The sequence below is a fragment of the Vipera ursinii genome (genome assembly GCF_947247035.1).
Source record: "Vipera ursinii genome assembly, chromosome: 9".
Taxonomy (NCBI): Eukaryota; Metazoa; Chordata; class Lepidosauria; order Squamata; family Viperidae; genus Vipera; species Vipera ursinii.
This window is the reverse complement of record NC_139523.1, coordinates 17253895-17281776: the sequence shown is the minus strand read 5'-3', so window position 1 is coordinate 17281776 and position 27882 is coordinate 17253895. Positions and strand designations below refer to the sequence as shown.

Sequence of the window (27882 nt, the reverse complement as noted above, 5' to 3'; positions counted from 1 at the left end):
CTTTTTCCATTCTGGCACCTTCCAAAGAGGTCAGCTTTCAATCCCTAGCTAGCATGGAAATGGAGCTATATACTCAGTGAGATGATATACAGATAGCCCTTGACTTATGACCACTACTGAACCCAAAATTTCTCTTGCGAAGTGAGACGTTATGTTTTGCCCCGTTTTATGACATTTCTTGTCATAGTGGCTAAGCGAATCACTGCAGTTATTAAAGTTAGTTTCACGACTGTGAATCTGGCTTGCAAAAGGTGATCACGTGATTCTGGGATACTGCAACCGTCTTAACGGTGAGTCAGTTGCCAAGCATCTGAATTTTGATCACATGATGATGGGGATGCTGTAATGGTTGAAGGTGTGAAAAACAGCCTTTTTCAGTGCTGTTGTAAACTTTGAACAGTTACTAGCTGAACTGTTGTAAGTCAAAAACAACCTGTAATTCTTTTCGAATCCTTTTAGAAGTACTTCTTCTTCCATAACACTGCAGTTGTTAAAGTTAGTTACACGATTGTTAAGTGAATCTGGCTTCCCCATTGACTTTGCTTCTCAGAAGGCTGCAAAAGGGGGAAAATCAGATGATCATGGGACACTGCAACCGTCATAAATACAATTCAGTTGCCAAGAGTCCAAAGTTTGATCACATGACCACGAGGATGCTGGAACGGTCATAAGAGTGAAAAGTGATATAAGTCCTTCTTTTCAGTGCCATTGTAACTTTGAACAGTACCTAAATAAATGGTTGTAAGTTGAGGTCTATCTGTGTAGATAAATATTTTACTTAAAAAAACAAACAAACGAATCATGGACCAAAGTAGTTCAGAAAGCAAACTCTTCAAGTCTCGGTCTGTTCAGAACCATTCAGCATTGAGCAGAGCCCTTTGGATCTACATTCTCCTCACATGCAGCTCCATGACAAGAATGCCACCAAAGAAGAAACAAGAAATTCAAGGTTCACGCACTAACCAGACACCTGTTTTGAAAAAAAAAGAGGTTTCACCCCACACCACCTATCCCTTCCTCACAACACCATCACGCTGGAGGCCAACAGGAAGAGATCACCATATCTTTATTGATCATCTCTTGTAGTCAAGGAGAGCCGAAGTTGATGATCCAGGGGACCACAGAGAAGAGGTGGCCCCACCATAGTTTACCACAGTATATCCCAACCTGGATTCTGTGAAAAGGAGATATTAGGAAAAAAAAAATAGCCTGGTGGCTATTCAAGGAGTCCAACAGTAAAATGCAAAGCTCCATGTTGAGGACGAAGGTGTATCAGGGGACGCCCAATGGAATGGTGAAGGAAAGATAGTCGCCAAGTTCACCCCACTCGGCCCGGCGTGCCTGGAAGATGCAGATCCATGTTGTGAGCACAATTACCCAGAAAAGGAGGCCTAAGGCTGACCGCTGGACATCTGTGAAGAGGTAGAAAGAAATGACCAGAAAATAATTAAGTATTCCTTTTTTTCTCCTTCAATGCTTTTTCTCCCCTCCCAGCTCCTCATCAAGAACCGAGTGCCGGTCAGGGCTGTTGCCTTAAGACATGCTGTACACCAAAGGTCCCCAAGCTTTTGGGCACCAGGGACCAGTTACATGGAGAGAGGTTTTTCCATGGATCGGAGGGTGCATGCGTGGTTTTGTGTGCTACCTGCATCCTGCGGATGAGGCTTTGCTTGTTTGTGCGGACCGGTTGCTGGCATGCCCTGGCCCGCTACTGGTCCACGGACCAGGGGGTTGGGGACCCCTTCTGTACACACTAGAATCTCCTCCCGCCCCCTCCCCCCATGGGAAACTCACAGCGCTTGATCTGAAGCTGCTCAGTGTAGCCTGGTGCAAAAAAGGCCTCTCGGAAAAACCAGATAACATTCACCAGCCACAGGAAAGGGAGCAGAGCAAAGCCACCTAAAGAGATGGGAGAAAGATATTATCTTACATGCCTGGAAGAATTTTCTTCAAGGGATGGTGCGGAAAAAAAGAGATTTTCACAAGGGCTTCATGAACAGAAAAGTGCATTTGTCCCAATTGGTTTTCCATTTAACAAACTCAAGCTCAGAAAGAAAGTAAAGATTGTTTGAATCACAAATCCTTGTTTTCAGTGGATTATATTTGCTGATACCTGCACTCCTTAATCCCTAAAGTTTAGATCTGTTCTCCTCAACCATGTCCCTCCCAATTCCACATTTTGGAAGAGCCGAGGTTGCCTACCCCTGGCCTAGACACTGATATTTAGACATAGATCTTTTTGACATTTATATTTTATTGGCTTCTACTAATCTAGTTGAAATATTACACTTACCTTGCTAGTCCATGTACAGTATGCCATACGCTAAATAAATAATAAACCTGCTAAACCCCTGCAGTCTTTTCAAATAGTAAATTATATTTCAGAGCGGTGTTTATCAAGCTAGGCAACTTTTAAGGTGTGTGGACTTCAACACCCAGAATCTCCCAGCCAACCACGACGATGAATATGTTTTCCTGGAGCCGGCCCAGTGTTTTTCAAACATGGCCACTTATTTTATTTTATTTTATTTTTTTATTTTAATTCCATTTATATCCCGCCCTTCTCCGAAGACTCAGGGCGGCTTACAAGCTTAGCAGTAGCCTTCATTCTATGTATATGCCTGCTTATTAGGGTTTTTTCACACACACACCCCAAGCGGCATTATTACAAAGTCAGCTTAATTTCCCCCAACAATCTGGGTCCTCATTTTACCTACCTCGGAAGGATGGAAGGCTGAGTCAACCTTGAGCCTGGTGGGACTCGAACCTGCACTAATTGCAGGCAGCTGGTGTTACTTAGGGAGGCATTAGCCCACTGCTCCACCAAGGCTCTTCCTTACTTCCTTACTCTTACTTACAAGTGGCATGGACTTCAACTCCCAGAATCCCCCCCTCCAGCCAGCCTCTTAAAAGTTGCCCAGCTGGAGAGCCACTGAGCCACTTCCGCTTGAGCACCTTGCCTACTGAGCCCAGTCCTGTTCCCCAACCCCACCCCACCCCACCCATCCCCCGGGCGCCCTGCGGAGACCTGGGTGCTGCCTTCAAGGGGCTGCGGGGTCTCCCCGAGGCCGCATCTCTCCCCCAGCCCCCAATCGGGCTGCGCTGGACCCGCCAGCAGCGGCTCACCCAGGTAGTATTTGCGGCAGAGGTTTAGCTTCTCTTCGTTGGAGACGCGCTCCAGGTTCATGGTGCCCACGGCTGGCGGCCCCTTCCCAGCCCCGCGGCAGGAAAGGAAAGGAAAGCCCGCGCTGGAGACGGAGCGGGGCTCGAGGGGGACCCAACGCGCGTCGCTCCGCTCTCTTCCGACGACCGCCCGAAGGAGACCCCCCCCCTCCTCCTCCTCTCCCTCCCGGCGCAGCTGCTTCCTGGCCGAAAGCTCCGCCCCGCCCTTCCCCCGCCGCCAGGAACTCTGGGAACGGTAGTCCTCCAGATGCTCGGAAAGGGCCAAACGGGAGCTAGGAAGCGAGGGAAAGCGGACACCGGGCGCGGGGCTCATCTGAACTCGTCTGTTGGAATGCGCGGGAACACGTGGGAACAGAAGGGAGCCGCGACGCGCAGTCTCCCCCCCGTGCAAAAGCCCAAGCCGGGTTTAAAACGAACATAGCCGCCCCTTGGTTTGGAATGGATCAGCGGAAGCGTGTTGGGTCAAAAGAGATAGAGGCGCACAGTCCCTGTGAATGGCCTAAAGCAGGGATAGGCAACCTTGGCTCTTTTAGGACTCGTGGACTTCAACTCCCAGAATTCCTGAGCCAGCGCAGCTGGCTCAGGAATTCTGGGAGTTGAAGTCCACGAGTCCTAAAAGAGCCAAGGTTGCCTACCTCTGGCCTAAAGTGATCCCGCAGGTCGCTTTGGACTACAACGCCTCTTTTTGGTTAGGTGTTTTGTTCTTTTTAACCACTTGTGGTTGATAGGACTTGTAATGCGAAGGAGACGCGGCACCCGGTTGTCTTCTCTCGCTCGCAGAAAGCAGGGAAGCTCACCCCGAGGAAAATAAAGCTACTAACCGTCGCTCGATGTCACAATTAGGCAAAAGCAAATCCCAAGACATTAAAAAAAAAGAAGCCTGTTATTAGAATGTCCCTTTTATTGTTGTTGTTGTTGTTGTTATTGTTATTTATTCCGGACCCAGCCGAAATCCTCTGCGATTCTACAACTTGGCAAAAATCTACTTTCTGAAACCTACAGGGCGAAATCATACCTACCCCGCAGCATGCTGGGATTTTATTTCTCGTCGGAGAAGAGGATGCCGGAAGTTGTGGTTCTTTTGAAAGGGGGTCACGTGCGGAACTATGTCTCTCTCTCTCTCTCTCTCTCTCTCTCTCTCCCCCCCACGCCGCCCTTTTCTCTGAGGGTGGCCCGCACCGGTGTTTTAAAGCAGTTTATCAAACTGGGTATTTTTTTTTAAACGATATGTGGACTTCAACTCCAATTATTCCCCAGCCAGCAGCAGGATTCTGGGGAATTGGAAGTCCATACATCTCAAAAGTTGCCCTAATAAGCAGGCATATACATAGAATGAAGGCTACTGCTAAGCTTGTAAGCCGCCCTGAGTCTTCGGAGAAGGACGGGATATAAATGGAATTAAAATAAATAAAATAATTTGAAAAATACTGGTGTAACTCCAAATTACAGAGCAATTTGCCTGGGTCGGTGGCCCCCAACCTTTTGGGCACCAAAGACCATTTCTGTGGAGAGAGGTTTTTCTGTGGATTGGAGTGTGTGTGGTTTTGTGTGTTGCCTGCATCCCGCGGATGGAGCTTTGCTTGTTTGTGCAGCCCGGTTGCTGGCATGCCACGGACGGGTGCCGGTCCACGGACCAGGGGTTGGGGACCCCTGGCGTAGGTGACCTCATCCAAATGAAGTAAAATTTCCAGCTCATTTTACATCCCTGCAGGGAAAGTTTGTCACATGAGCGTCTGCAAGAGTCCAAATGATGACCTGTGCAACGACACCACAAATGCTGCCATAAGTCTTTTTCCGGGGGCAAAGGCAGTTACGTCAGTGCAACAACTTGGGGACTTGTGTTTGCCATTTGGATAGCAAGATGCAATGAGGATATTTATGTGATGTTGCTGTACATGTGGTAATTGCACTGGGCATGGTTCTGGACGCTGTTGTTTTGCCGTTGTGTTTTCCAGGTTGTTTTTTTTTCATCCTCCCTGTCTGCGCCTTGCCTCTGCTAATTCTGAACAGTAGGCCTGAACCTTTGACTCCAGATGTTGTCACACAAGGACTGCTAGTTGGGATGAGTTTTAGCCTCGCAATACATTCCGAACTTGCGAAAGACGGGAGTACCTCAGGCACAGCCAATCTTGGCAACTTTTGAAACTTGTGGACTCCCAGAATTTCCAGCCAGCTATTAGAAAAGATATGCCCCTAAGTTCACAAGTAAGGTGGAAATGCCAGCCCATTGTTTGGAAGTACAACTCTATGTCACTGAGCTTGTATGGCTTGCAGTATCTGAATTCTTTAAAATCCTGGCTCATTGTTCTGAGGTGTGGTTTTTTTGTTTTTTTTAGGGGAAACAAAACCTAGAGAAGCCAATTCAAGCAATGGCCTGGTCAGCTGCATTTAGTGGAAGGAGGGCAATAAGAACTTTCAGGCAGCAATTATATTGAGGCTCTCTTGAGAAAATTCAATAGGTAATCCTCGACTTACAACTGATCGCTTATCAATTGTACAAAGCTACAACAGACCCCCAAAAAGCTTCTTGTGGATTTGAAGTTCCACATCCATGTCCCTCTTCTGCAGTCACATGACTGCATTTTGGGCACTTGGCAACCAGCCCACACCTACAGCACAGCCTTTGCAGTGTCCCGCAGTTACATGACTATAATTTATAATGTTTTTGCCAGAAACTTGTGTTTACTTCTGGTTTCTGGCAAAAATAAAACATGCCCCATAGGGAACAATGGGTTCACTTTTAACGACCACAGCAAAAAAAGGTTGTAAAATAGAGCATGGTACACACTTTACAACCATCACTGTAAACAGCAGGTTCAATTGTCGCAAGTTGAGAACTTGTATCCTCAATTCGGTTATAACCAAGGGAAGTTCGTTAAATCACAGAACTGCGACTGTCCCTCTCTGGAGGGGTTTGGTTCTACACTTACAGAAACCACATTCCCCTTCATCACGAAATTTAAAGCAACCAAAGCCACGAGGACACAATCTTGTGTCAAAATTGCTTTTTATTTAAAATTATACCAACAAGAATCCAACCCTTTCCCGTCTGAGTTGACTGAGCATCTTAAATAAAAAAGTGCATAGAAAATAAACAGGTTTAGAAATTTGTACAACTATTTACATCCTCCTGGGTTTGATGTATTTTTTTTCTTCTTCTTTAAAACAGAGGATCATCTTGGAGGAAGGAGAAAAACCACAAAATTTAAAAGTACAAAATAAAAGATTGTTCTCGCCCCACAGGATTGGGGAGGTGGAGGGGGGAGGGAAGAGGAGGAAGGGAAAGAGGTCTGTGAAGCAGAAGGGCACAAATAAGAGGTGATTCTTCCCACATTTGCCCTGGATCTCTGCGTCTCATAATTTCAAGCCAAAAAAAAAAGAGGGCCGAGCTGCGGCTAAGAGCTTTCCCTCATCACCCATAACAGTGGCATCCCTGATGCTCTTTGGAGATGATTGAGGCCCTTGGAGTCACACGCTTCAAGGAATTAAAGGGATGAGTCAGCAATGCAGCAGCCCACCAAAAAGGTTATGCCATGATTAAGCTCCCTTCCATCCACTTGGCACGGCCTTCGACTGACACCGGGAAGAGGCCGGGCAAGCATTATGGATCAGGAAAGCCAGGTGAGGGACCAGTCTCTAATTGAGGAAACGACGGCAACGTTTGGCTCCACAGTTGCAAGGGAGTTTGCTGCCGGCGTCTTCAAAGGGGAATTTGTAGTCGTAGGTCAGCTCTTCGCCCCGGAAGATCCGGCGCAGGGCGAAAATGACAATATGCTTCTGGCCTTCGACATGGATGACACGGGAGTAGCAGTTGGGCTCGCAGGAGTGGTTGATGAAGCGGGCAGCGTTGCCGTGCATGGTGGCATCCACCACATCAAAGTCATCAATGCGGAACATGTAGCATCCAATGCCCTGCAAGGAAGGAAAAGAGAGTTAAGAGGGGCCCCAGTGGAGAATCCACGGAGCTCAGGGTTGAGTTGTTGGATTCTTGGCGGTGGAGAATTTGGTGCCCTGGTCCTCATGGAGGAGGAGAAAAGTTGGAATTGAGTTCCACTCCATGTTCCAGAATGAAAAGAAAATTTGGTGAACCGCAAGCTTGCAGTGATAAAGTTATCTATCTGTGACTCAGCCTTCCATCCTTCTGAAGCTGGTAAAATGAGGGCCCAGATTGTTAGGGGCAATTTGCTGACTCTGTAAACTGCTTAAGAGAGGGCTGTAAAGCACTGTGAAATGGTATATAAGTCGAAGTGCTATTACTAAGTGCTATCTAACTCAATAAGAAAATGCCCATAGGAAGAGAAACATGCTCAGAGGACATCAAGAACCCAACAGAGCTAAGAGGAGAACAAGCTGGCACCATGTCTATGAAGATCTTCAGTCATCCAGGTCACGGTTGTCCCAAAGGTGCTTTTTCAAGAGGCTAGTGGACTTCGTTTCTTCCTTGAAGATATTTTGCTTCTCATCCAAGAAGCTTCTTCAGTTCAGAACTGAAGACGCTCCTTGGGATGAGAAGTGAAACATCTTCAAGAAACAAAGTCTAGTTGGGAAACAAAGCACCTTTGGGACAAGCTGGCAACCATGGTAATTCCTTCCCAGCGTGCACCTCTTTGCTTTACCCTTCCTTCCATCAGCATTACCTTGCTGTCGTAGTACTTTTCACGCTTATCCGTGAGCACCGAACGGATGACAATGCCGGAGTACTCAATCACCATCTCGCCCGCGTCAATGTTGCGCTTGCAGAACAGGCCCCGCCCATGGATGGCTGACCTAAAATGGAGAGGACATCTGAGAGGTGAAAACTAAGGGGGATACGAATTAGCCCAGGAAGATGGCAGGAGCTTTGCTTTCTGAAATCCTGAAACAAACACACAACACAGCTTTGCCTACTACACCTTGTCTGGAGGACTTACAACGTTTCACTGGTGATTTCGAGGCTAAAATATAGGAAGAACGGTTGCAGGAATTGGGTGTGTCTAGTTCAGGGGTCAGCAACCTGAAACAGTGAAAGAGCCACTCGGAACCGGTTCCCTCACAAAAGGAAAAACTGGGAGCCACAAAAAATGTGTGCACATGCGCGTACATGCGCAGAACAGGGTTTGACTGAAGAGTGGAGCCAAGGCGAGATATGCACCTACCCTGCATATTTGAATTGATTGGTTGAACTTTTTTAGTCCCACTTTTTTTTTTTTTTGGACCGCACATGGCAGAGGACTGAGAGCCACAGAAGACGGCTGAAAGAGCCACATGCGGCTCCGGAGCCGCGGGTTGCAGACCTGTGGTCTAGTTTAGTGAAAAGAAGGGCTAGGGGGGACATGACAGCAGTGTTCCAATATCTCAGGGGCTGACACAAAGAAGAGGCAGTCTAGCTATTCACCAAAACACCTGAAGGCAGGACAAGAAGCAACGGATGGAAACTAGTCAAGCAGAAACGCAACCTAGAACTAAGGAGAAATTTCCTGACAGAACAGTTAATCAGTGGAACAACTTGCCTCCAGAAATTGTGGTTGCTCCAATACTGGAGGTTTTTAAGAAGAGACTGGACAACCATTTGACTGAAATGGTATAGGATTTCCTGCTTGAGCAGGGGGTTGGACTAGAAGACCTCCACGGTCCCTTCCAATTCTCTGAAGTATTACCTGTACACTCCCACAGCCTCTTTGGAAGTTTTCTTCAGGTGCCGAAACCTCATAGCCATGGGTAGCTCCAAGCTGGTGGCCCGCCTAAGAAATAATAGATCAGATCAGGTCCAAAACAGCATATGATTGCTCTTTCATAGGATCTTATGAACAGGGACAAGATTTTGGTAGGAAATGTTCGTACCCCCTTTTTTTTACCAGCAATACTTTGGTACAGATGTGACAGATTATTATTAGTTAAGTCTTATTGACTAAAGAAAAGCACACTTTAAATAAAAAGTTTGCATGGTCGATATCCCACCCATCTCAAAACACAAATCATCAATAATTGGCATTTTGCAGGCTCTATAGTAATAGGCACCGGGTTCAACCCAGGTCTAATTATAAGCTGTCATGTTGCTCTATTGAAATCCGAAATCTAAGAGTTAATTAATTTGATTTCAATGGTTGTTCTCTCCTCATGAATAAATCTGTTATCTATAATGAATGCCATAAAATCTGGAAAAAAGGACGGTGGCTTGCAAATAGTCAAATTTAAAACATTAGCACACCCTTCCTTTACGGTGAGAATTGAGCTTTCTTGGTTGTACACAGCTGCTGGGCACAATACCCAGTACAAGAGTCATGACAGATGATAATGAGGTCTACTCCAACGCAAGGACTATAAAATTGGAAGGGCCTCTTTACCTGGTGGATTTCAGCTGCACCTCATCTTCTTCTTCATCGTAAGGGCCACCCTCAGGAAGCACACGATGCTGAGATGCTAAGAAGTTGAACATGTCAAAGGTGCATTTCCTGAAGAGGAAGGAACACAACACCATTATTCAGAACCCAAATGGTTTCTCTGTCCTTTCAATCACCCTTTCTCACACGTTCTAGCCTGCTTTTCAAATCTACTGGATCAGGAACCCCTTTCTGTTGCTGCACGGGCTTCAAATACAGGTAGTAGCCCTTGACTTACGATGATTCGTTCAGCAACCACTCCAAGTTACAACAACATGAAAAAGGTGACTTATTATGACCAGTCCTTGCACTTACAACCATAGCACCATTCCTGTGGTCAAGTGATCGTGATTGGGTGCTCGGCAACTGGCTCGCCTTTATGACAGCTGCTCTGTCACTGGGTTACATGAACACAATTTGCAACCTTCTCAGCTGGTTTATGACAATGGAGAAGCTGGCCCCGCAGGCTGCAAATTCTAATTATGTCATGTCTTGCTGAACGACTGCAGCAAAATGCTGTCCGCCTAACGATGGATTTTCCAGCCCCAATTGTGTTGAAAGCGAGGAGCGCCTGTAGTGGCTATTACCCTGAACCAAGTAAAAAGGAAAATTAATTCACCTGACATAAACTTCAGCCCGGGCACAACCGTGAGGATTGAGAGGCAACTCCTCTTCCTCGCCTTCATGCTGGTGGTATCGGAATTTGTACTTGTGGCAGGCCTTGGCACCATACAGCTGCTCCACCAGGAAGATGACAGCATCGTGATGCATCCCCAGCATTCTCACTCCGTTCATTCCTGTAAGGAAAAATACAATTTGTGCAATTCAGCACCCAGGCCTGATTCCAAGGTGTCTTTGCTTGCACAGAAGAAAGCCTACAGCTATGCCAATCTACCTTTCCCTCCTATAGTTTGTTCCCTTCAAATGGAAAATGCTGAAAAATCCTAACCAGTGTAGAACTTTTATTACCTGCAAAGGATAGGTGTTTGAACCGGGCATTGGTGCGAGCTTCCTGGACCTTCTCAATCACTGCTTTCCAGGCACCTGAGGATAGACAGAACACAAATGAACTATTATATTAGGAGAGGGCTAAACAATTCATTGCAAATGTAATCGCCTATCAATGTACGGCAGAGGGGTGTCAAACTGCCGGCACGTGAAAACCGCACCCATCCCAGCACCGAGAAAAAAAATTGTGATACGTCGCAACATGACACGTGACATGGCGAGTTTGACATCCCTGATATAAGAGATGGGCAGAGGGAGACTTGGGGTCGGTGGTGGAATTCAAATACCTGAACCAGTTCTCTTATTCAAAGCAGGCCTGGGCCTCCGAGGCTTAGAACGGACTTCCAGAAATGGCATCCACGCACTTCCGGTGGGATGCACTAGGCCTGGGAGGCCTCCTCTAGGCCTCTGAGGCCTAGAACAGACTTCTGGGAGTAGCATCCATGCAGGCCTAGACTGGATTTCTTGAAGCCAGCCAGTTCTCTGAACGCAGCAATATTTAGCTAACTGGCTGAATCCCACCACTGCTTGGAACTCCAAAGGATTCTCAAGCAAGCCTACCATGACTGCCACTGGCACCCCAAGAAAACTCAACCCATGAGTACCATTATTGAGGGAGCTTTGCAGATGGCGCAGAGCACCTAGCAGAATGGCTAAGGGAATTCTACCAAGGCTGATTCCCCTCCTCACCGTCAACGCTGTCAGCCTGCACTTTAAAGCCATCTTCGCTGGTGATCTCAAAACACAAGTGGGGCTGCGTTTTGCGGGGCACCTCATTTTCTTTGTCCTCCTGTTTCAGATTGTCTTCGTCTGAGCTGGAAAGATCTCCTAGAGGCAAAAGAGAGGCCCAAATCCCTTCTAGTATACTGTGTGAAGACTCACGAATGAAGGCAAATGTAAGTATGATGCAAAATCCAATGAGGGTCGGTCAAGAAGACTGTGTGAAGACTGCCTATGTAAAGGTCTTTGCTAATGCAGTGGCACAGGGAAGGTCCAAATAGCAGGGAAAACAAGAAAATTCAAGGATCCCTTTAAAAAAAAAGTGGTTTGCCAAGAACTTCATCTCACAAAGCATAATTTCAAAAACCAGCCTTGAGTTGAGACTTTCCCACAAGTACAACTCCCCTAACATTTTCAGTAAGGCCAGCCTCTCCAGATGTGTGGAGTTGCAATTGCAATTTCCAGAATTCCAGAGGCAGGCATGCTGTCTGTCCGGGCACTGAACCTATATACCTACACTGACTGCTCTGTAGCGCTGGGATGACCAACTGACCAATGCATTATGTATACATTCTACTTTCTGCATTTGTGTAAGTAGTCCTCGACTCACAATGGCAATTGGGGTTGGAACTTCCATTGCTAAATGATGTGGTTGTAAAGCACAGCTGCATTCCTTAGCAGCAGTGATCTCTGTAGTCCCGTGGCTGTTGTTAACTGAATCCCACAGTTGCTAGGAAAGGCAACTAACTTCCTGCTGGCTTCTCATAGACAAGTCAGTGGGGAAGCTGGCAGGAAATTGAAAGTCCCAGGTGGCTTGCAAACAGGATGGCAGGAAGGTGAGAGTGGCTGTTGCTGGGTGAGAGAGGTGTGGTGAAGCTCGGGGTGCAGGAGAATGCAACGGAAGTGTGGTGGAAAGAGGCACGGTGAGGGTCACAGAGGTGTAGTGAGAATTGGGGACGGTGCATGGGTTGTGTGAAGGAGGTGCAGTGCGGGTCCAAAAGGATGCACAAGGGTTAGGCTGAATGGCAGTTTCAGGACTACCCATTAAATTTTATGAGCAAATGGGGATTTGAATTCTCAGTCCTCCATTCAAAAGCTGCAATTTCCACACTAGGCTGGTTATCCCCCGGGGGTTATGTAAAAATCGCCATTTTATCTTTGAATTTATGCCGGTGTAGGACCATAATAAAGACTGATGTGCGTATCCTTGAATATATTTTTCAGGAGCTACTCAAGAACCTCCCCAACCAGACGCAAGCAGAGGACTCTACCTGCGTATCTATGCCAGACGTGTTCCAGAATAGACTTTGGGATCTGCTCCGGGGATCCAGGATGGGAATGCAGTGCTGCCAAGGAAGGAGAATACTCCATCGGAGACCTGCAGACACATTGGAAATGAAAGATTAAGGGCCAGCAGCAAGCAAACTCGAGAGCTCCTATAGCTTGAAGCCAATCCACTTACAGCTCACGTTTGCTGACGACGCTCGTCTCCTCTTTGAATGTATCCAGGTTTAGGACGCCCCTTGTTGTGGGCGTCTTCATCCGTACCCTCCCAATGCTGTAGGGCAAAGGGGCCATTTCAATAGATACACACGCATACACACACACACTGGCATAAACAGACACTTGCGCGAGGGAAACCAATGCGATTTAGATATTGCCAACGCTGCTAACATCGGATGTTCTTGCTTTGATAACAGATGGAAATGCAGCCATTTTTTCTCTATTGCTTTTAGAGTTAGTTGATGCTGGGAGAGGGAATGTGGATGAGTGTCCAGCTAGTCATAACAATAATAACTGCATTTTTTTTCCTGAGGTTTCAAAATTGCTTTATATTGTGATAGAAGAATGGAATGGAATGGAAAACCTTACCGACACATTCTGTTTACTAACATAAAGCATATGTAGGTTCTCTTTCCTAAAATGGGTTCCAAGACCATTTATGATTTTTTTTTTAGAAAAATCAAAGTTGTATAGCCACATAATAAAAGTGTCTCCATTCAGTTGTCATCACTTTTTTCCTTCTCTGTGAAGGAGAAGGCTTTTTATTCATGAACTGAATATTGGGGGGAGACAGGTACAACTCCTCCAGAAACCCAATTCCTGATTCCTATAGAGCAGGGGTGTCAAACTGCCAGCCCGCGGGCCAGTTGCATCATGTGGAGGCTGCACCCACCTCAGTTCCAGCAATGCAAAAAGTCATGATACTTCGCGAGACGTCACGTGACGCGGTGAGTTTGAGACCCATGCTTTCGAGTCTCAAAAACAAAAATGAACAGAGGGGAAAAAAATGGAAAGTAAATAACAGGCTTTTGATGAGATCAGAATCATATCAAAGTATCTAGAAAATCTTTGCAATGCTAGCTGGATTTCCTTCAAACTCTGGACATAGTATCACAGTAATTTGATCAGGAAACAACCAAGGCAGGGAGGATAAATGTGAACAGCTTCTTCCTTTCCATGATTGGTTGCAGTTAATGCTGGGTTAAAACAAGGTAGATCCTATTATTATTCTCCAAAGCACCAGAGGCAGTCAAGAAGTAATGGGTGGAACTTGTTAAAGAGAGATGCAACCTAGGGGAAATTTTCTGACTGTGAGAACAATTAAATCAATGGAACAGCTTGCCTCCTGGAGTTGTGGGTGCTCATCGCTGGAAATTTTCAAAAATAGACTGGAGAACCATTTGACCAGGGTGGTATAAGGTCTGCTGCTTTGAACAAGGGGTTAGACTAGAAGACCTCCAAGGTCCCTTCCAGTCCTATGATTCTATAGTCTAAATCAGAGCTGTTGTAGGTGGGAACTTACCCTACAAACTGCCTGTATACAAAAGACTCTTCTAGTTCTTTTGGCAATCCCTGGAGCTCCCTCAAAATTGTGCCACTGAAAGGGTGAATTGCTATTTAACAGTGATGCGATTTATGCATGTCAGTTTTTTTAAAGGTTAAACAATAAAAGAGGTATGTTAAACCTTTGGAAAGCTTAATGGAATTAGCTCAGTCCCTCTACCCTTGTCTCCCAATACCAGTTCAGCATTTCCAGTTTCACCTTATTCAGTTCACAAAAAGAGGCAGGCTTAATTAACATACTGACAGCAACTCATTACAAATTCTCAACCTGAAGCTTCACATTAATATTTTTTTTTTAAAAAAAACACCATCGAGTTAGGGGTTTTCTGGGACATTTAGTGCAATGCCAAAGAGATGAACAGATGGTCCAAAGAAAGCCCACGAAACCCTAACCCTACAAGTCAAAGAAAAACAATTGTATCCTTTGGCTTTCCAGATAGCTGTGAAGTATGAATGACACCATGAATGAAGGTGAAAATCTCCAAGCAATCCAGGATGACCTCTAAGTTTCCATTTGTCCCTGCTGCTCCTGTCCTGCCCCAACAATAGAAGTGACCCATCAGGTCAATAAAAGTTACTTTGGGGCCAGGTGCTTCAAGTTGGACTGAAAATGTTCTAGATACCCTTGTCATCAAGAGCTGAACAGTAATCTCACTTCACTTGAGGAAAGCACTTCAGCTAAGTCTAAGCTACTGTCTGCATTTTTATCCTGTTCCCATCTTTGGTTTTAATGTTATTTGTGCAGTTAGCTGCCTTTTGAACTGAGATAAAACTGTGCCTGCAAACCAGCTGAATATGAATGTTAATGCCACCCAATTACCAGACTCATCACACCAGGACTGTTTTTAATCCTAGAAAGCTGCTGCTTTATTCTACAAAACAAAGAAGAAACCAGGTATATAGAAAATAGTCCAAGCTGGTAGGATGGGCATTATTCACTGCTACCTACTTCTGAATCCACGTTTTCTCCATGCAACTCCACCTTTAGGACCAAAACTCAAGATTATGCATGTATAGAATGGCTTTGTCTGGTATTATTTGTGGAACGGTGGCAGTCTTAAAGAAAAACCGTATGTAAGGAGACCTGGTGTTAGAATGGAGATAACTTTAGATGGAACTGCAAGATACCTGTTGCATCTATATTAAAACGATAGTGTCTAGACACGGGTGTCCACAGGCAAGTTCAATGTCAACCCCCCAAATTCCCCAGCCAGCTGGGAATTGAAGTCCACAGGTCTTAATAGTTGCCAAGCTTGGACGTGTCTGCTCTAGATCATGAGAGATACTAGATTTAAGACTGTGCTAGCATTAAGCACAGGGATGCACATCTGGAAACATGGATCCCACAGCTATTGTAGCATGCTCTCCTGGATTCAGGGGTCTCAATTTGCTGGGTCCTGTTACAAAACCACGTGCCGTTTTGGTTTCAACGCAACTTTTATGCAATCAGCATGGGAGGAACAGAAAAGGGATAACTTAACAATACCTATACTATACTTACCCAGGACCCAGTGTACTGCCAGAAATGCAATTATTTGCCAAGTGATCAGCAGTAACTGTTGGGGATACAGGAGAGGGATCTTCGTCATTAACTCCATCCACTTTCATCTTCTTGACGGGCACATTTCCAGCAAAGGTGGAAACTCTCTTGACACGGATGGCTGGGCGAGGCCCGGGCAACGACACCAAGCCAGGAATACTAAGCACACTAGAATTCATGGCGACTGGCTGAAGAAGACAGGTCTGCTGGAGTCCCAGCGAGGGCGTCACCAGAGCTGGGGTACCCAGCGCCAACTGCCCACCCCCAACAGCCTGAGATGTGGTGCCCATCATGTTCATCATGGGTACCATGCTAAGCACCGGGCCCCGGATTGTCCAAGTGGGCAAAGGGTTAGGAGACAGGCCCAGAGGTGCCCGCAGAATAACTGTGCCAAGGTTGGGAGCAGTGGACATCGGTGTGGGGTTCGGTTTGGAAGCCTGTTCCCCATCTTGAGTTGCCAGCAGGCTTTCCTCGCCTTGAACTTTCATGCACACCTGGGCCAGCTTGTTCACCAGAATGATTCTGGAGTTGGGCTTTTGTGCCTCAGGTCCCAGCACCGTCACTTCAGGGGTGGAGGGCACCTGGGCGCAACCAAGGGTTAAGGATGGAGCCGGAGCAGGAGCAGGGATGGGATGGGCCGACTCGGTGCCATTGAGGCTGGCAGAGGTAGGAGGTGCCGGTGGCAGTGGCATCGGGCTGAGACAAGAAGGTGGGCTGCTCTTGCTCTCGGGAGCATCCATGTTCTTCAGCACAAAGTCCACAATGTCCGAGGGCAAGTCCTCTGGCGCTGGGGTGGGGCCGGCCAGCTCTCGCTCGACCCTCGGCTCAGGCTGTTTGCCCTTGGTGGAAGGGTGTCCCCCCGCCGCGTCCGCCTCACTGTCAGTGCCGTCATCTATGCCATCCAGCTGGTGGATATGGGGCAGTGGGAGGTCCAGCGGGTAGGGTGGCAGAGGTGGGTCTCGGGTCACCACCGTACGCGGCAAGCGGACGTAGCGGCTGGCCTCTCCTTCCTCCTCACTCTCGCCGTCGCCCAGCCCATCTAACTGGGGCAGGCCCAGGCTGGGTGAAGGGGGACATGTCCGTGGCCCTCCCAACTCTTCTTCCTGGAAAGGCTCATCCAGAAGGCTGTCGTCAAACTCCAAGTCGGAGACGTTGAGTTCAAAGGCTAGCTCTGGCGGCACTGGGGGGGAGGAGGGAGGGGGCGAGGTAGCTGCGACGGGCGGCAGTTCGTCACACCCGGCTGAGGTAGAAGGATGCCTGAAGCCATTCCCAGCCGTGGGGTAGTCTGGGAGGGGCGGCATTACCCTGAGAGAGGTGCTGGGGGGGCTAGTCCTGCTAGCGGGGGCCTGGGGCGGGAGAGGGGACTGGCGGGGGCGAGGGTTTCTGCTAGGTGACATGGGGCTGAGGCGTTGGGCGCGGCGCGGGGGAGGGAAGTCGGGGTCACCCACAGTCAAGATATGATGGGACATGGATGATGCGCTCCCTGCAAAAAAACAGAGGAGGGAAAGAGAAAAATGGAGGTCTTAAGAAGAGCAAGGATGCATTGGCTGCAGGGATCTCTCCAGGTCAGGAATGTGCTATGGAGACAAACCCCCAACCTATCGTCCCAGTTTTCAACTCTTCCTCCCCGCCCCTTCACTTCAGTGGGGACATTTTTAGTAGTATTTACAAGGCACTTTTGTGACATTGCTTAAGAATTAGAGAAGGGTCGACAGCAAAGGGTTGGACTTAATTCTCTTACAGCTAAATAGGGATTCTACGCTGATCCCCCTTTTCACTCTACCTCCAGCTTCTGCCATCCTTTCTCCTACAGTTGGGATGGGTTGAGCCTAGCGTTGTATTTCACACGCCACCAATCCTGGATTGTGGTCTAACACAATGAATGAATCCCAAGCCACTGTGGCTCAATTGGAAAACTGAAAAGGAAAAAGGGACCCTACCACATCTAGGCTACTTCTCTGCGAATTGTTTTGTCCCGGGAGTTGGTTCAAGAGCCAGCCCTTGATTTTTAAAAATGGGTGATCCGCACACCCGATGGACATGGACTGCCAAGTACTCACCGGGAGAAGGCAACGGGCGGGACGATACCCCGCTTAGGGGGCGGCGGGTGGGGGAGTAGCTGGGCACTTTGATGCGAGCTCCAGTGAGAGGTTTAGGCTTGGAGACAGCAGGCTCTGGAGGTGGCAGAGGTCCTGGGTTCTGTGCTGGAGAGTGGCGCTCCAGTGGTGGTACAGGAGAAGGTGCCTCCTGAAGTGGCTTCTCTCTGAGGTTAGGATCTGAAAAGAGTGAGCAGGTCAGAAGTAGAAACCAGAAGCAGTGGAACCCAGGGACCTTCAATGGCTGAGGGCCAAGGACCTTTACCAGGCTCTTATTAGTGACAAGTTACTTGTAGGTTCATGATAATAAACCTCCAGTTTGTGAGGCCACTCCAGACCTGGCTGATGGAGTGCAGAGAATCACCAAGATATCTTTGGCAGAAATATGCCGAAAGCCCTAATAAGCAGGCATATACATAGAATGAAGGCTATTGCTAAGCACATTGATTTGTGCTTCTTAGATTGTAAACCGCCCTGAGTCTTCGGAGAAGGTTGGGATATAAATGGGATTTTAAAAAAGGGGGGCTGAAGGAAGTCTAAAACAACAAGATGATGTTAATGCCCTGATGATGTTATTTAGTTTGGTAATGAAACGTCTGCAAGAAAACCACCAAGCACCAAGGAGCCCACAGTTCAACCCTCAGTTAGTAATATTCTATTCTATCAGTACAACATCTGGAAGGGACTCAGGCAGATGCCTCCCTAATTCACTGGAGTAGAGGAGGAGGAGGAGGAGGGACAGTCCAATCAGACATCTTAGAAGTTCCCAGAGGTTCCCAGGGTTGAAAAATCTAGGAGGTAGAAGGACTGCAGAACTATCCAATGAGTTCGTTGAGCTGACTCCGAACCTCTGTGTCCCCCCCCCCCATCATTAAGGAGGACATTAAGAGATGCAGAAAATCTTCTGTCACATTTCTGCATGAGGTGGAAAAGTAAAATGCAAAAGAGGTCTAAAAAAAAGGGCCCAGACCAGACTTACCTACAGGGACAGCAGGACTGTGAGCAATAGTGTGGTTCTCTTCCTGAATTCCCAAGGCATCTGGCTCTTCTTGGCTCAGCTTGGGTCGATACTCCAGGACCCGGCATGTATATCGGCACCGCTTACGGGCATCCACTGTGCTCCAATATAACCTGGAACATCTGGTGGGGATATGTTCAGAAGGAAGCAAAGGATCTCTGTACCGTCTTGGTCTAAGCAGCAAGAAGCCTAGGAGTCAGGCACCTGCCTGCTAGAGAAGAGGTGGGCAACCTGCAATCCCTAACCCTGTTTTTTTTTTGGGGGGGGGGGTTTTCCCCTAAATGCTATTGCTGAAATTTTGTAGGAAGATTTCCTGCCATCGGGACAGAAAGAAAATAATTTTTAGAAATCCTGGAAAATAATCAAACATTATAATCAAGCCTTCAGCTTGGCTTAAGTTCTACTTCTAACACAAGCTTAAAAATAAGAATCTCCAACGTGCCACAAAACTGGAAAGGTCAGATTTTTTTTAAAAAAAATCTTGGTCCAATTCCATTAGGAAAAAAAATCTCCCATCAAATGCTATCAAAGATTGTCCTCTCTGAAAGGACAATCGCCCTTTTCCAACCTGGTGCCCCCTAGAAGTGTAGGGCTACAACTCAAAGCATCCCAGCTAATGTGGCCTTCAGGGAGCTTTTTAGAGGCTGGGGGAAGAAGCAGCATCTTTAGTTCGCACATTTCCTACACAAGCAAGTCCTTCAAGTTATGACCATAACGGAGAACACCCATCAGAGTCATAAAAGGGACCGGTCAGGTGTCCAGCCCGATTTTATGACCTTTTGTTGCGGCCGTCGTCAAGCAAGCCAAGTAAAGGCTAGTTTTTGGTAAAACTGTCACAAAACACAATCACGTAACCGTGACGTACGCATGTGCATACAACCTGGCATCAAAATTCTGCCTCTCTAGGATAAAAGAAGGGAACATGACACTGAGACCAACAACTTGGAAGTAGATACTCACTGGTAGCCTACAGGTAAAAGCCGTCCCTCGCATTCGGACAAGTCCGTCAGCATCCCCAAGCTGTCAATCTTCATGGAGCCTGACAGCAGAGACAAGATTTGGGAAGCTGTTAAAAGGCTCACCGAGCGGAAGATCCAACACGCTTCACCGACTGGGCAAAAGTCCCTGAGAAATTCTGCTGTGGGAGTCCCTGGTTGCCACGGGGCTTGCCCCCAAGAATGTCCCGGTGGGTGGTGGCCCATGGAAATAAAGGGGGGGCAGGGTGAGAAGGACGGGCAAGAGCTATGCCCCTCAGACTAGCCACGCTGGCAATGCTGCAGAGCAAATACCAAGGCAGAAAGCGGCCTCGCAGAGAGTCAGGCCGCCCTTGTTCCATCGAGCTACGTAATGGTCTATGCTGACTGGCAGACGCTCTCCAAGGCAGGGGACTTTCCCAGCCCTACCTGGAGGTGATGGGACTGAACCTGGGACTTTCTGCATGCAAATCAGCTGCTCTACCACTGAGCTACAGCCCTTCCTGCAAAAAGAACATAGGGAAGCCGTCTTCGACAGAGTCGGAGCCTTCTGGCGCCCTACTCAACACTGCCGGCTCTTGCTGGGAGAGACTCTCAAGGGGGCAGGCAGGGGGGGGGGAAATGCCAAAATGGATGTTGAGTTAGCCTCTCCCCGTAGGCAACGGGCCCCAACCCCCCCTCCCCCCCCCGCCGGCATTCCCAACCATCAACCTGAATTTAATCCCCCACCCACAAAATTAAACACAATAACCCGCAAGATAAAAGAACAGCAGCTCCTGGATAGCCAAGAACTGAAAGCAGGGGTGGAGGGGTACAATCCCAGGCAGATTATTTAAAGGCATCTATCAGTTTATGTACAGTATTTGGGGACAGCTCTATTTCGCAAGGCTATGTAAGAGATTTCAGGATAGGCGACGCACAAATTTAAAAATCGATAAAATATTAAAGGGCCAAACCACATACAATAAAATTAAGAGGGACTAAAGCATGCCACCAGCTAAAATTAGAGTAGTTTTGAAAGCCCAAATGAAATGATTTTTATCCTGAAACAATGGGGTGCACCTTCAGAATGCCATGCCGCAATTGAGGAACTGCTCCAGAGAAGACCTCCTTTTCTGTTCTTCTCTAGATAGCACTCAAGACTTCATAGTGTTGTACGGCACTCTTCAAACTTGGCCCTTTTAGGACTTGTAGACTTCAACCCCCAGAATTCCTCATCCAGCGTGCCTGGCTGAGGGATTCTGGGAGTTGAAGTCCACAAGTCCTAAAAGGGCCAGTTGTGGACTTCAACTCTCAGGCACGCTGGTTGAGGAATTCTGGGAGTTGAAGTCCACAAGTCCTAAAAGGGCCAAGTTTGAAGACCCCTGGCTTAGAGAGTGCTGTACAACACTATGAAGTCTGAGTGCTATCTAGAGAAGAACAGAAAAGGTCTTCTCTGGAGCAGTTCCTCAATTGCGGCATGGCATTCTGAACGTGCACCTGCTCTAAGCGGTTTAGAGAGTCAACATATTGCTCCCAACAATCTGGGTCCTCATTTTAGCAACCTCGGAAGGATGGAAGGCAAAGTCAACCTTGAGCCGGTCAGGATTGAACTCCTGGCAGTGAGCAGAGTATGGCTGCAATACTCCATTCTAACCACTGTGCTACCATGGCTCACCTAGACACCAACCTGGTTCTCGATGCAGCCACTGGAGGCAATGTTTGCTTTAATATTCTCCCCTGCCCCCTCCCACACATATATAGCCACGGAAGCCACCAAGACCAGGTTTAATTCTAATTCCAGGGATGTGAACTGGTGTTTTATCCCCTGTCCATAAATTGCTCCCGTTCACTTCCATGTGGGGAAAAAGAAAAAGGGAGTGGAACTCATTCTCTCAGAAACACATGAGACCTCCACCAGCATGCAATGCTCTCAGGCATGGCCCCCTTTGGCTTCAATGCAATCTGAGCATGAGCGTTGCCAGAATAGAAGGCATGAATGTGACAGGGCTGCAGAGACATTTTCAGATCAGGTCTTCTTTACCGCTGTAGCCTTAAACTCATTTCCACATCCACCACGAGAATCACCACCTTACAGGAGAAGTAAAGCTTGTCTACTCTGGATCCCCAGGCTTCCCTTAGCACAGGGGTCTTCAAACTTGGCCACTAGACTTGTGGACTTCAACTCCCAGAATTCCTCAGCCAGCCCAATGGATTAGTACAGAGGTCTTCAAACTTGGCCACTTTTAAGACTTGTGGACTTCAACTCCTGGAATCCCCCAGCCAGCCCACAAGTCTTAAAAGTGGCCAAGTTTGAAGAGCCCTGCCTTAGCACATCGCCGCTCATTTGCATCCCCTCAAGTACCTATCATCATGTGGATGGTATCCGGCTCCAGGCCCACCATAAACTTCCTCTTGAAGCTGATTCCCTCAAAGTCGACGTAGACCCGTCGCAGGACGTCAAACCCATCTTCAGCGACAATCTCCTAGAGGGCAGGCAGAATGGCAGCTGAACACGCTGCTTATTCATAAAGGTGTCACCAGAACGCACATAGGGACAAAGGCCGCCCTCTTTGCAGATCGCAGCCCTGTAGGAAAGGCAGCTCACTCCTCCAGCTTGCCAAGGCCAGAAGCGATGAAACTATCCCAACCTTTTAATCCCAGCATTCATGGAAACTCCGGCATTCTCCACTCCACCCTTTGGCAATTCTCCTGTTTCCCTTTCCCCCCCCCCCATCCCCACCCCTCCGTTTTTTACCGTTCCATCCAGAAGGTCAATGTGCTTCTGGCAGAAAACTTTTTTGTCTTCCTGGAAAGTACAATGGCAGAGGCGGGCACACATGAAGTGGTAATTACTGAGACATGCAGAGAGGCAGCAGCCAACAGTGGCCCCGGTGCGTTGGCAGTGTTCACAGCGCTAGAACAGGAAAAGTGAGATATGTCAAGGACGGGGTAGCCCTGTCAGTACAGCAGGCCAAACCTACGTAAAAGGCCCAGCAGTCACTACGGAGTTTGCTGTCATCAAATTATTGTTTGCAGTGTGCAAAAACGAGACATATAAGCACACATTTCTTGTGCTTGCCACGCTCTCCTTTGCCTACTGTCTCTCTCTCATCATTAAACAAGCCCAGGCAACTACAAAAAGTGGCTATGGCAATCTTGTAGTCTATTCCAGGGGTCCCCAACCCTTCGGCCCGTGGACCAGCCCCAGGCCACGGCATGCCATGAACCAGGCCACGCAAACAAGTGGAAGCCCCATCCGCGGGATGCAGCCAACAGGTGAAACCATGCCCCCTCCGATCCACAGAAAAACGTCTCTTAACGGAACCGTTCTCTAGTGCCCCAAAGGTTGGGGCCATTGTTCTACTCAACTTTTTCTTAAGATTAATATTGCCAGGTCAAGGCTCTGAAAATAAAAGGATTCAAGATGGTCTCCCCGTGGGTGCAAGTTTTGCTCTTGTTTTAACTTCGAGTGTATCCAACTGCTTTGGGATACAACCACACATTTTTTCTGATCTACTTTTGAGTCTTTGGGGCTCAGGGAAAATTTACACCAGCACTCCTGTTTGAATCCAGAACAGATCTTCCAGCATCAGCAGCCGGGCTACTACTGCATTATTGGACTTAGGAAATCCTGTCTGAACAATAGATGTAACGTAACAATTCTGGTTTTGATGCCACCGCTCCCATCTCTGGTGCAAGACTCCACATTATAACATTTACATCCCTGTACAAAATGCACCATAAGGCACGGAGAAAGTGATCTGTAATAACGCCAAAACAATTCCAAGGTGTGCTTCCCCTGGAGAGGGCCTGTTCTTGCTCCCCCTCCAAATAAGAGGGGAGAGCAGAGGGGAACAGAAATGAGCCAAACTTACCATCTGCCGGCCCCGAGCCACAGCAGCATGGACATTCTTTAAGGAGCCATCATTCTCCTCAAAGACCTCGGCTGACCAGATGGCACAGTTGACGTGGGTCCATTCGTTCTGGCCGATGTACAGCAGCCTCCCTGCATCCTAGAGAGAAGGGTTCGGAGGAGAGGTGACGTGTTTGGTTTTGATTTAGTATGATTTTTGAATTCCACCGTGCTTGATTGCCTAGCGCAGGGGTAGGCAACCTTGGCTCTTTTATGACTCGTGGACTTCAACTCCCAGAATTCCTGAGCCAGCCAGCCAGCCTGGTTGAGGAATTCTGGGAGTTGAAGTCCATGAGTCATAAAAAGGCCAAGTTTGAAGACCCCTGGTATATGGTATATCAAAGAAGAGGGAGCCAAGCTATTCTCCAAAGTGCCTAAAGGCAGGACAAGAAGCAACGGATGGAAACTAACCAAAGAGAGAAGCAACCTAGAACTAAGGAGAGACTTCCTGACAGTTAGAACAATTAACCAGTGGAACAACCTGCCTCCAGAATCTGTGAATGCTCTAACACTGGAAGTTTTTAAGAGGAGACTGGACAGCCATTTGTCTGAAATGGTATAGCGTTTCCTGCCTGAGCAGGGGGTTGGACTGGATGACCTCCAACGTCCCTGCCAACATTGTTGTTATCATCATCATCATTTGTGGGAGGACCGATATGGGACGGTTCATCTACACCAGTGATTCTCAACCTGTGGTCTTTGGACCCCTGTGTGTATGTGGAGGAGCAGCGATGTTGTCACAGGTGGTCTTGAAAAAAATTTATGATTTAAATCTTGAGCTAAGTCTTGTGGGTTCATGGCCATAAAAAGCATTTAAAGAGGATCTGTGGTGAAGAAGAGGTTGAGAATCACTGATCTACGTGAAAGTCTTCCTCGTAGGACTTCCCGAGGTTGGCCCTTCCAAGAGCAAAGGACTTTGGGACGAACCAGCAGGACCACTTTTACCTTGGAAGGAGCATCTCCAAACTGAAGGCAGAGGGCACACTGTCTCTTATCCTCGGGGTCTGTCAACAGCTGCTGTGGAGAGACACGCTCTGCATCTTTCCCAACTGCAAGGAGAGAAAGAAAGAAAAAAAAAATTGGATTTTGATCCTCACTCCCTACAACCCCTCTAATATTTCCTCAGGGCACAGGAGATCCTGAAAAGGAGACAGGATCTTTATCCGGAGTATCTTCAAGTAGAATCAGAAAAACTAGCCTTCTGCCCTTCTAATATGCCAGACTAATCTTCTGACTGTGTGGTGCTGGGTGGAAAGATGGAGTGTGTAATCCAGCATACTTGCATATCTGCTGGTTGGCCTGATGACCAAATGGGGCAGTCCCACGCTGGAGGTGGCTGCTGGACTGATGGCAGACTCCACCGCCCCAGCCCCCCCCCTTGTACTATGCCGGGGGTCTTCAAACTTGGCCCTTTTATGACTTGTGGGCTTCAACTCCCAGAATTCTGGGAGTTGAAGTCCACAAGTCATAAAAGGGCCATGTTTGAAGACCCCTGTGCTATGCTCTCCATACGACCATCTTTTTGGTTATCATCTTGATGTATTCTCATTGTAGCCCTTTTCATCATTTGTTTTATTGCTCTATTATTTTACTCCTGTTTACACTCCTTTTGTTTTCTTCCTTTTCATTATTTTAACCCGCCTAGAGTAGCCCCATGGAGAGATAGGCAGCGAGTAAATTTAACAAGCAAACAATAAATATTTGGAGAGGGCTGGATTGCAGAAGGCTGCTACAGGCAGCGGTGGAGCAGGAATCGGGCTCAAAAGAAGGAAGGGTCATAGGTTCTCTATGTATTGGGGAGATGTGGGGTGAGAAGACAGCCCCCACCCCCCACCCTTTAGCAAGTTGTTGGTCTGAAGGTATCTGCAAGCAAAGAGGAAACGCTTGACCCTTGAGGCCTTTCCATCCAAGCCTTACCCATGTTTTCAGGGCCAGCAGAACTCAGATGGCTGTTGGCAGCTGAGCTGACCTCTTGTGGCTGCCTCCACTGAGCATAGATGTGGTCAGAGGAAGGAGGCAGAACTGCATTGGGAAGCATGCCACTATCAAAAGAGGGGAGGAGAAAAACAGGAAACCATCAGAAGCTGCAGAGGCTATTCCAGTGGTGGCGAACCTATGGCACGTGTGCCAGAGGCGGCACTCAAGAGCCCTCTCTGTGGGCACGCCTGCTGCTGCCAGCAGCTTGAGCAGGTCCATTAGGCTGCCGCTACCGCCCGGAGCAGCAGCCCCGTCCAGCACAAAGAAGGCAAAGCAGACATCTAGCAAGCTTGAGTAGAGGTGGTACATCACGCCCCCATGTGCTCGCTGGCCTCTGTGTGCGGGGGCCGATGGAGTCAGGCAGCCTCTGCCCTGGCCTTGCCTTGCCCCACAGCAATGGCACCCCCACCCTACCCCCTGCCTCACCCTGCAGGACAAGCCTCTTGCCCACCACTCCACCACCAGAGACCCTCTGGATCTCCCCCAATCCTGCCCAGCCCCCACAGGCATCCCCCCATGAGCAGCATCAAGGCGGCCACGCCCACCCAGTCTGCCATGACCACCGCAGCCACGCCCACCTAGTGGGTCACACCCCCCCACACACCCTGAGGGCACCACAATGCTGATGCGGCCCCTGACACTTTGCGATAAATAAGTGGCTTTTGGGTTGTGGTTTGGGCACTCGATCTCTAAAACGTTTGCCATCGCTGGGCTTTCTAAAACAGGTAAGGGTTGCATTAGGCCACCCAACTGTCCCTTCTTCATATCCCTCATTGGGAACAGCATCTTCCATTAAGATACAGTTACAAGAAAACGGCTGATTAAACAGGACTTTAAACAGAAAGCATGACACGTGTTGGGGACTGCTGCTATGGATCAATGAGTTTGGTGCACCAAATTCATTTCCATGGTGTAACCAAGGGATTTGCTGCCTCCAACAGCCCCAACTGGATAAAGATTCCACATCGCCCGTTATGACTTTGGAAAAGATTTCCATATTTTGGGTTTTGAGCACTCACTTTGGAAGGGAGCTGTTGCGGGTCCAGTGTTTTGTATCCTGAGCATCGAACCAACTGAAATACTTTCCCATCAGCTGGAAAGACAAGAGAGAGAAGTTCAGAGAGCTAAGACGAGAGGCAGCAGTTCCCAGGAAAGCAAAACAACCAAGAACTATTCCAAGCTCAGAATAAAAACTTGCAAACACAGGATACTTGCTGCCAAATACACTCCAGACAGCTGTTCTAAACTTGGAAGAGTTTGCCTAACCCTGACAGATGTTATACATAACTATAGGAGAGAAGGTACATGAGGCTAAGGTGAAACGGATACTCTATGGCAGGGGTGTTCAAACCTGGCCCTTTTATGACTTGTGGACTTCAACTCCCAGAGTTCCTCAGCCAGGCACGCTGGCTGAGGAATTCTGGGAGTTGAGGTCCACAAGTCATAAAAGGGCCAGGTTTGAAGACCCCTGCTCTATGCATCCCTGCACACTTTAATCCTTATCAACTAAATTAATTCAAGAGACCATCTTCCACCACCGACAGGTGATGAGTACCTCGATATAGAGTGTTTTTGCAGAGGAGATGACCTGCTGTTCCTCTGTGTGTCCCAACAGGACTCCCACTATGTCCTCATGGAAGCTGTGCTGCAAAGAGAGAAAAAGCTCAATGGAGGTTACAAGTAGCTCCCATTCTCCAGTTCCAGCATGTAATTCTTTTCCCCACACTCACCACGGACGAGTAATGTCCCTGTTCAAAGAGCTTGTTGACAGTGCGTAGATCACAAGGCCGGAGGTGAACCTTCACGCCATCATCCGGGCAGCACTGCCAAGAGCAAAGAGGTGAGGAAAATGGGCTGCTGTCACTTCTACCTGCAGCCTATAAGCCACCTTCTCCTAGGCCAGCGATCCCCACACCTTGGCAGCCTGGCCTGGAATGGGCGGGGGTGTGTGTGTGTTGCATGGGTGGCAGGCGCACACGCGTGTGCACAGCTCCATTGGTGTGAGCAGGGGGCACGTGTGCCCTCCATTCACACGAGTGAAGGTTTGTGCGTGAGCATCTGTGTGCTTGCCCATCACTCATGCAGCTTGGTAGTGGGCTGCAGCCCGGGGGTGGGGGACCCCTGTCCTAGGCTATGTTTCTTCCAAAGGAAGAGAAATTTGCAAAACAGTAGCGACATGCAAGCCACTTTCAGACCAGTCTTCTCCAACCTGGGCACCACCACATACGTAGGCTTAAAAATCCCGGTTGTTCCCCAATCAATGTG

The 27882-nt window shown here is 48.1% G+C and overlaps 2 protein-coding genes across 7 annotated transcripts in view; both read right to left on the bottom strand.

Moving 5' to 3' along the window:
• Positions 1-1047: 1047 nt before the first annotated feature.
• On the bottom strand, positions 1048-3363 carry PSENEN (presenilin enhancer, gamma-secretase subunit). The gene is made up of 3 exons (XM_083370013.1): positions 3127-3363; positions 1795-1899; positions 1048-1412 (listed from the first exon to the last, which is right to left on the bottom strand). The coding sequence occupies exons 1-3, from the start codon at positions 3185-3187 to the stop codon at positions 1273-1275; spliced, it is 306 nt and encodes a 101-aa protein (XP_083226139.1). The 5' UTR covers positions 3188-3363; the 3' UTR covers positions 1048-1272.
• A 2810-nt stretch (positions 3364-6173) lies between these two features.
• KMT2B (lysine methyltransferase 2B) overlaps positions 6174-27882 on the bottom strand; it is a 62454-nt gene continuing 40745 nt past the window's right edge. For 3 of the 6 annotated variants that reach the window (XM_083369165.1, XM_083369170.1, XM_083369166.1), the window contains 21 exons: positions 27348-27440; positions 27173-27262; positions 26637-26710; positions 25558-25682; positions 24586-24689; positions 23603-23740; positions 22483-22641; positions 22090-22210; positions 19732-19810; positions 18733-18893; positions 17718-17933; positions 15619-17140; positions 12733-12828; positions 12542-12648; positions 11241-11378; positions 10512-10586; positions 10162-10339; positions 9507-9614; positions 8820-8903; positions 7821-7950; positions 6174-7095 (listed from right to left, as the gene is read on the bottom strand). In XM_083369165.1, coding sequence (XP_083225291.1) covers positions 6820-7095; positions 7821-7950; positions 8820-8903; positions 9507-9614; positions 10162-10339; positions 10512-10586; positions 11241-11378; positions 12542-12648; positions 12733-12828; positions 15619-17140; positions 17718-17933; positions 18733-18893; positions 19732-19810; positions 22090-22210; positions 22483-22641; positions 23603-23740; positions 24586-24689; positions 25558-25682; positions 26637-26710; positions 27173-27262; positions 27348-27440 — 4074 coding nt within the window. In that variant the 3' untranslated portion in view covers positions 6174-6819. The remainder of the gene's footprint in view (positions 7096-7820; positions 7951-8819; positions 8904-9506; positions 9615-10161; positions 10340-10511; positions 10587-11240; positions 11379-12541; positions 12649-12732; positions 12829-15618; positions 17141-17717; positions 17934-18732; positions 18894-19731; positions 19811-22089; positions 22211-22482; positions 22642-23602; positions 23741-24585; positions 24690-25557; positions 25683-26636; positions 26711-27172; positions 27263-27347; positions 27441-27882) is intronic. The other 3 variants (XM_083369167.1, XM_083369169.1, XM_083369168.1) reach the window with 3 other exon arrangements.

Excerpts from the sequence above, each read along its gene's own strand:
- PSENEN (XM_083370013.1), bottom strand. The coding sequence starts at position 3,187 with ATGAACCTGGAGCGCGTCTCCAACGAAGAGAAGCTAAACCTCTGCCGC. Across the intron at positions 1,900-3,126 it reads CTGCCGCAAATACTACCTGG|GTGGCTTTGCTCTGCTCCCT; the intron begins GTGAGCCGCTGC and ends CCATCTCTTTAG. Across the intron at positions 1,413-1,794 it reads GCAGCTTCAGATCAAGCGCT|ATGTCCAGCGGTCAGCCTTA; the intron begins GTGAGTTTCCCA and ends ACCTCTTCACAG.